The 9,269-nt window shown below is 26.8% G+C and overlaps 1 protein-coding gene across 1 annotated transcript; it reads left to right on the top strand.

Annotated features, from left to right (window-relative positions):
• The first annotated feature begins 2,254 nt into the window (after window positions 1-2,254).
• On the top strand, window positions 2,255-4,232 carry LOC124922390. The gene is made up of 3 exons (XM_047463126.1): window positions 2,255-3,094; window positions 3,507-4,052; window positions 4,134-4,232. The coding sequence occupies exons 1-3, from the start codon at window positions 2,255-2,257 to the stop codon at window positions 4,230-4,232; spliced, it is 1,485 nt and encodes a 494-aa protein (XP_047319082.1).
• Window positions 4,233-9,269: the final 5,037 nt, after the last annotated feature.

Here is a 9,269-nt window from a genome sequence, read left to right on the forward strand (position 1 = left end):
GTGGGACGATGAACAATCATTTTGTCATATCACATTTATTTTTCGTCGATGGCACTCTAAATTTATTCAGGTCACTTACAATAATTTATAAGCATTTTGGGGATATTCTTTGGTTATTCGATGTTAGTTTTAGTTTTCGGGTTAAAATTAATAATTCAGACATTTTTTTCTTAAATTTTATTTCATATAGGACAATGATGATGTTGACAAATGTTTTGGAGTTAGGATTAGTGCGAGGGACGACCCCGAAGTTTGAAGTGCCCTAGGAAAAAACTTATATTTTATTTAGTTGGTTATATTTTATTTTCTATTGAAAATTTATAATAGTATATAATAATTAAGGTCACTCTAGATCGAACCCTAATTAATTTTTTTGGCACCCTATCTTGGTATGTCATTGGGTGCTAAGTTACGATACAAAATCTCTTGGGACCCGATTTTTACTAAAATGTAATGTAAGTTATCTAGATAAAAAAATAAAATAATCTTAAAATAGGGTCGGTTAATATTCATGGTTAATATTCATTAAGAGTGTGTTGTCCTCTATGCTCATATTATAATGTCTTTATTCATTCTCCCTAATAATGTGACGATGAAAAATGAGAGAATAATGTGTAAATTTTTATGAGAATTTTTTAACTCATCATTTTGTCATCTAGTAAGCTGAGATAAGGTTAAATGTCTTAAATATTAAAAATGACTTGATACCCAAGATCTTGTTTCCTTTAATAATGCTTTTCTATCGAAATGGTGTATTGAATTTGAATCTGAGACGAATAGTTTTGGGCATCGATGATCAGATGTAAATATGGTCAAAATTGGTGTGGTTGGTTCACCAAAATGTCTAACCATTCAGCGGGTTGTAACATTTTGAGGAAATTTATACATTCAGCGGGTTGTAACATTTTGAGGAAATTTATTCTACGTAGAAGAGTTTTTGGGTGCAGTCCCGATTTATCGTGAGGGGTGGATTTTTTATTAGTTTTTGGGACGACACCATGTGTAATGTCAAAAGCTTAGTTGAAATGTATATTGAGCTTACTTCTATTGCTATATGTAGAAATGTCACACTTAAGAACTTGTTTGATCATCGGTCTAGTAATTTCGTTATTCAAATTATATATAAAAGAAGATTAAACATTATAAATAGTTCTTCCCATAATAGAGTTTGTTTTTGGTAAGACACAAACAATTGTCCCCGTCTGAACAAAACGTTGTGTGTTGACAATAAATGAATAGTTTTAATGTGGGGCATTCTTACAATTTGTTCGCTAAGATGATTTCATATAAATTTTGTTAAGAGAAATTTTGAAAGTCAAAAATCAATCAAATATCTCGTTCTTGGAATAAAGCGTTATTAATCAGTAATTTTTATGGATGATATGTGAATAAAAAAATATTATATTATGATAAGTCGTTGGTGTATGTGTCACAAATAGGTGGAATCGGTGACTCATTTACTTTTGTATATATATTTTTGTATATATATATGTGAAATATAAATGTTTATTTATTTTGAAATATATATTTATATATCTTAATATAGAGATAGTTATTTTTTTATTTTAAAATATATATTTATATATTTTTTAAATTTATTTATTTCTTATTTTGGAATATATATATATAATATATATATATATATTATATATATATATATATGATTTTAAATATTTAAAATAATATATAATTAATAAATTTTAATTTTTAAATCACTTCAATTTAAAACACGTTGGTAATCTTTTATCATATTTTTAAAAGTATATATAATTTATTATTAAAAAATTCAAAATAAAAAAACGGGAAATATTATTTTTATTAAGTCAAAACAACCCTTTGACTCAGCATGTTGAGAATTTTATAAACGGAATTAATGTTTAAATAAATATAAAAGACTCATTCCGTTTATAAAAAGTTCCTTTTATATTAACTAAATTATAATTTTAAGGAAATATGAATTATTATGTAATTTGCTTAGTATTTGGTGGAGAAAATAATGGAATAAGTTTGGGTTAGGCTTGTTTATAGATAGATCCCTTTAAATAGTTATTTGTATTTCTTCTCTATCTACAACACACAGTCTTCTCTTTCCCTAGAGTAGTGCATGTTATGTTAATCTTCAACAGCGGATGCCGTATAAGGCCGATAAAGTTCAGATTTTCATCTTATTTGTTAATTGGTAATCAATAATTTTATCATAAGTTTATTTCAACTATATATATATATATATATATATATATATATAATCGCACCAATGCCTTCCAAATCCATTAATATTCCTTCAAACTTTAATACTCAATCTGTTCTTGGATTTCCATCTCCATCTTTCCTTTTGAATCTATGTAAAATCTTGGTTGTTGCAGGATTACTCCTTTCCTCATTCTCCTTCTTTATAATCAACATTAATCCAAGTTGTTCTCATGTCTCAACAAATTCATTATCCAATCCTTTACAAAATATAGTGGTCGCTCCTCCTGCCCCCGATCCCCCAACCGACATTGGCGACCTTGTTTTCGGTTTGGTTGGGTCTGTCAATGCCTGGCCTACTAGAAGACACTATATTGAATCATGGTGGGTCACCAATCTCACACGAGGATACATGTTTCTCGATGTTCCTCCCCCGGAGAAGCTCTTGCCTTGGCCTTCTACTTCCCCTCCGTATCGTGTTTCCGAGGATAATTCGGAAACCATCTTGAAATTCACCAAGCAGAATGATACCATGGTTAGGATTGCTCGGAGCTTGTTGGAGACTTTTAAACAAGGGGATAAAGGGGTGAGGTGGTTTGTTATGGGGGACGATGATTCGATCTTTTTTCTAGAGAATTGGATCGAGTTGTTGAGGAAATACGATCATAATAAGTATGTTTACATCGGTGGGCATTCGGAGAGTGTGTTGCCGAATTTTATACATTCTTTTGAGATGGGTTTTGGTGGTGCTGGTGTTGCTTTTAGTTATCCTCTTGCTCAAGCTTTGGTTCCAAGATTGGATGAATGTATTAAGAGATATCCACAACTTTATGCTGCTGATCAAATGTGGCAATCTTGTTGTGCTGATATTGGAGTTTTCTTATCTCCACAAAGGGGTATTCATCAGGTATTATTCTTCTTGATTTAGATTTCTAATATATTTTTTTTTAGTTTATTATTGTACTTTCTATTATTTGAACTATAATCTTTATGGTTCATGTATTAAAGCCTTGTTTTTATAACTCATAACTACACTCTTGTGTTCATTACTATTTGTGCTAAACTGTTATTTTAATGTTATCACCATAAATATGTGATATTCATGTACATGTGAATAACTAAATTACAAATTTACTTGCATGGTAATGAATGAGGGCTTTTATGGGCTCTTATGACTTGTTTTTATTTAACTAGTGTATTTGAGCCTATGACTTATAACAATTTTTGTGATCATTACTTGTTTTAAAATGTTCTTCTTTAGATTGTTTTATCTCAAATATGTTATATTTGTGTAACATAGATAATTACTTGTGTTTTAGATTGATTTGCATGGAGACATATCAGGGCTTTTATCAGCTCACCCGCCGGTTCCCATTATTTCACTCCACCACCCCGAGAAGGTAAACCCTTATTTTCCCAAGTTAGACCGGAAAGACTCCGTGAATCACCTAATGAAGGCAGCGAAAGTGGACCAATCGCGCCTTCTTCAACAAAGCGTGTGCTACAATAGGGAGAACAGTTGGTCCTTTTCGGTGGCTTGGGGCTATTCCGTTCACATATATGAGGCAATGTACCCAATGAGCATTCTACAAAAGCCATTAGAAACCTTCAAACCTTGGGTGATAAAGAACGTAGTCCCGCCTTTCTTCATCTTTAACACGAGATGGCCAGTTCGAGATCCTTGTTTGGCTCCTCATGTTTTCTATATGGAGTCGATTGAGGATGGTGCCGAGGATGATTTGATCGTGACCACATACAAGCGAGAGGGACCAAGAGGGTTGCATGCTTGTTTGGCTAATGGGAACCATTCTGCTGATTATGTATCCAACATTAGAGTTTACTCTTCATCTACAAAGCTTAAAGGGGTAAGTTTATGTGAAATAAATCTCTCATTTTTTTAAGTCTTTAAATTAAATAATTAATTATTTGATTTATAATTGTTTCAGGAAAGTAGAAGAGATTGTTGTGATGTTGTAAGTTTGGATGAATCAAACTTAGTTGAGATCAAATATAGGGAATGCTTGAAGGATGAAGTTGTTGCTTGAGTACTTTTTTTAGTTTATTTTTTCTCATTTTTCTTGGGTTGAACTATTAGTATTTTTTAATTTCTATCTAGAATTAAATTAGGTTTTTGTATAGATTGGTTTTCGTGGTTGTTATTTAGTCTTAGTCATATTGTGTATTCAAAAATATGCAATTTTTGCTAGATTTAATTTTTAGATTTGAGATTTTTTTTTTTTTTTTTTTTTTGTGTAGAGATGTGACATCCTCTAATTTTTTTTTAAAAAAATTATTATAATTCATTATTTATTTATCTAATTATTAAAAAAAATAATTAAACTTACATTTATCCTAGTTTATTCAAAATTTCAAATAAATTCACATCGTTTATTCAAAATTCACAGTAACTCTAAATCTTGGGTAAGTTGATTCAAGAAAACTTAAAAACTATATATTTTGTGGGGCATAATTTTTTTCATTGAAAAGTTGATGGTTAGATTATTAGATGGAAAAGTTTTATAAATTAATTATAAGTTATATTTTTATTTTGCTAGGTGTGAATCTTAAGTTAAATTACTTAGTAAGTTAATTAAAAAGAATGAAATCTCTTATAAGAAAGAAACTTTTGTTTAAAAATCAAATATTAATTATAAGAAAGGATCGAAACACATGGTATAAAGAGAGTTTTGTTTAATATTCAAATATCTAGAGTTTAATTTATTTATTTTTAAATCACAAATTGATAAACTCTAATTACAAAAAGTCATAAGAAAATGTAATGTTTAAAAAAAAGTCATATTAAAAAGTAGGCTTGACTTTGTCATCTTATTTTGTTTGTTCATTTGTTTGTGGTTAATTATCTTTAATAATTAACAATGTATACCTTTTAAATGGCTTAAAAAATTCTAGATTATTAGGCTTATGACTAAGTATTAAATTCTCATCTTATTTATTTAACATTTCCTAGAGTTTAGGGAAAGTTTAAAATAAAATAAATATTTACTAAAAAAATAATTAATTAAAACATGGTAAACAAGTCTCTTTTTCTTCTTTTTATTTTTTTAAATAGTAAAATCCCAAAATAAGGAATTCTACAATTCATCTAATAAATAAATAATATTAATAATAGCAACAATAATAATAATAATAATAATAATAATAATAATAATAATAATAATAGGCATTGGTTTGGCATACTTACTGAATCTATTTTAATAAAAATATGGAAAATCCAAAAAGGTTTAAACAATTTAAAATATTTTTTTTATTTATTTTACTTAATAATAAATAATTACTAATCAAATAAATAAATAGTCAAAATCCTCTCCTAAAAATAATACTAATTTTTTTTCCTTAAAAATGAAGATATTAGCCTATATATTTGACGTGAAAAGATTTGTCTTAAAAATAATTTAATTAATATTAAAAATATTTTTTAAGTTGAAATAGAAAATATAAATGTTAAATTTGTGTTAGGTTATTTAAATAATAAACTTTAATTTTGTACGGACCTTTTTCAAAATAATAAACTTTAATTAAAAAAATAAGGGATGAATTATTGATACTAAATTTGAACATTAATATATATTAAAGTTTTATATCCATTAATATTTGTGATCCTCAATGAATATTGGTTGGGCCCAAAAATCTTCGTACTATTTTGGTTTATTAAACTAACGGGACCCAAATGCTTAAATTCCAAAATGCTGTTTTCTTTCACCATTTTGTTCAAAACTATATTAATATATTTTTTTTAATATCACATTCTATTTATTTTATATAAGAGATATATTGCATACATCCCTACTTCATTCATTAAGATTATTTAACTGTGATCCCAGACCAATTATGTAAGTTTTTTAAAATAAATTTAATTATGATTTTAATAAGTTAGCTATAATTTATCAAGAACATAACTTAGTTATTAATTTTAATTTTGTAAACGTTATATTGTATTATTACTAATTAATTTGTATATTTAACTTTTATTTTATTTGATTTTAATGAGAATTAATTTATTATAAAAAATAATAATAAGGTGGGACATATGCTTATGTTCATTACTAATAATATTTTAGAATACTTTTGTAAAAAAAATTAAATAAAAATAAAAATATATCAATTAAATGAATGATATATGAGAAAATTTAAGAATATATCAATTTAATTTTAACTTTTTTTGTTTAATAAAAAATTTGTTTAAAATTGTTATTATGTTTATGTTTAGCCTCAGTTTGGTTGGGTATAATATTGTATACAATATAATTGTACTTGCAGTCAATTTTGTAACGGTTTGATTTTTAAACAAATTAAAAGTTATACTTTATATTAGGCATAAAATTATAACGGGTAAAATCAGTTAGAAGCCCTTACTAAAATTTTTATTCCATTAATACGAATACTATTATCCATAACATAAGATGAAGGCTTATAGTTTCAATTGTTTCATTGAAAAACCTTCAAAACCATTTTGGATGATTTAACTCTCATAATCCTCTTGATTTATGTTGGAGCATCTATCGAAATTGAAATCACCATAGAAGACTGGCCTGCTAGAATGTATGATGGTATAGGAATAGTAATTTACATTTTATTGGTGATTATAGATATTGGCGATTATAGTTACTGCAACTAGTGACTATAAACAATTTTTACACATTGAATAAGGAGAATAAGAATATAAGAAATCAGTGACTATTAACAAATTCCTTCACCACATACAATTAAACAAAATAAAACAATAAGCTTTATTAAATAAATATTAAAATAATAATTAAAAATTATTTATATAAAAAAGTAAAATAGTCTTTTTATGCTTTTTTTTATATAACCAACTAAACACAAAATAATAAAAATTATATAATTTATACTATTTTTATACTTACAACCAAACTTATATATAAACCGAACCAAACCGTCTGAAACCGAATCGAAAACAAGCTGAACCAATCAACCAAAAAACCGACGATCTGAAATAGTTTGAACCGAAGTCTTTCGGGACAAAAAGTTTGCCGGTTTATTATTTCCCAAATCGAACCACCGACCGTACTGATAAATTATATTTTTAGGTTTTGGGTAATTTTTTGTGTGGATGAGAGAGAAGGAGGAGCTCTTCATCTTTATTCTCATCCTCATTTATTTCTATAAATCTTTTTTTCTCTCACATAGTTTTTTATTTTTTAGAATATTTTAAGTTAATAATTTTTTTTTCTTATCTTTCTGTGTATTAGTTTTGTAGAGAGATTTAGTTATTTTAAAATTTTATATTATAAAAAATAGTTTTTCAAAATTTTATATTATAAAAAATAATTTTGAGATTTAAGATTGAAGCCCAACTAACATTGTTTTATAAAGTGTATCAAAGACGTTGTCTTTAATAAATTTACAAATCTATATATATATAATGATGCTTAATTTTTAAAGTGTTCGGATTGCCGGGTCGAGAGCTGTGGTTAATTTGGATACTTGGGTCGGATTGTGGGTTTACCCGTTTTTAAATTTAAAACGGTTAAAATAAAATTAAAAATGCTAGAGGTATGTTTCGAACTTGCAACCTAACAAAATAAGTACAACTCTTTAACCAACTAGGGTACAAAAACTTTATATATTAAATTCAAACACCAAATTTGATAAATGCGAGACGTTTTAATATTAATATAAGTTCAACTTTTTAACTAACTAATATATAATGATGTTGAGTAAATGGATACTTGGGTCGGATTATGTGTTGACCCACCCATAAATTTAACACAGTTAAAAATAAAATTAAAAATGTTATCCGTAAATTTTTTCACGGTTTTTTATATTATTACTCGTGCAAATGCACGGGCTAAATGCTAGTTATAATAAATTCTAATTGTTTTACAAATTTTAAGTTTGTTTATTTTTTAAACACTAAATAAACCGACCGAACCGATCAATAAACCGAAATAGACGATTTATGATTTAGGCAAACGACGCGACTCCAGCGGTTTGATTGTACATTTTGGTCTATAAACCGACGACCGAACCACTTACAGACAACTTGTACCTATGTATCTAATGCTCCTAACCAAACGGAAGCTTAGATTACAAAATTTGTTAAAATATAAATTTTGGATATTAGGTTTGAATATTTATAAAAAAATAATATAAATTTAGTATCTATACATGGGAAGTATATATATATATATATATATATATATATATATATATTGGTAAACAACTATAAAAAAAAATATATATATATATATTCTACATACATGGCTGATATAGTGAAAAATTCGTACAAATTATGGGAGGATTCACATCATTTATAGAATATACATGAATTATATAAGCATGTTTGGGTTTTTAAACAAATGTTTAGAAAGGGTTTTTTTGCCTTTTACATTGAAACTGCTAAGGTTTGATCTTGCTATGAAGATTGACGGTTCTTCAAAGCTTCTAGCGGATGTCTTATGATTCTTAGTGAAGAGAGAAATGTATTGATATAATTTAATGAATCCAATCGGTTTAGGAAGCATGGGTTGATAATCTTGGTTCTTATGAAAAATCAAATTGAGTAATTTTTTACAAATAAGAGGACACTCATAGACTTGAGATATAATCACAATAAAATCGAAAGATATAAATAGCAAATGACCCACTAACAATAGAAAGTATTGTTCGGACTCCAAAAATTGGAGACGAAAAAACCGATAGACTAAACTGGACGTAAAATCGAACAAAATGCAATATCAAGTCAAATATAAACTAAAAAAAAAACATCAAAAGGAGTAAAAAAAAAATAAAAAAATTTTGACCCTTCGTCTTCTGAAAAGTTTATTTCAAATTTTGCTATTTCACCAACTTTATTATATATATATATATATATATATATATATATATATATATATATATATATGTATATTTGTAAATTGTGATAGGCTATAGTGATTGGCCGTTCTAATCCATTTGAACCGTTTTATTAATTTCAAAATACAGCTTAAAGCTGAGTGAAACGAGATAGTTTATAATCAAATAAGGTTATTTGAAAATAATCCAGATTATTTGAAAATAACCTACATCAAACAAGTTGTAAGACTTTTATTTCAGTCTGG

Source organism: Impatiens glandulifera, chromosome 1 (assembly GCF_907164915.1).
Source record: "Impatiens glandulifera chromosome 1, dImpGla2.1, whole genome shotgun sequence".
Classification (NCBI taxonomy): domain Eukaryota; kingdom Viridiplantae; phylum Streptophyta; class Magnoliopsida; order Ericales; family Balsaminaceae; genus Impatiens; species Impatiens glandulifera.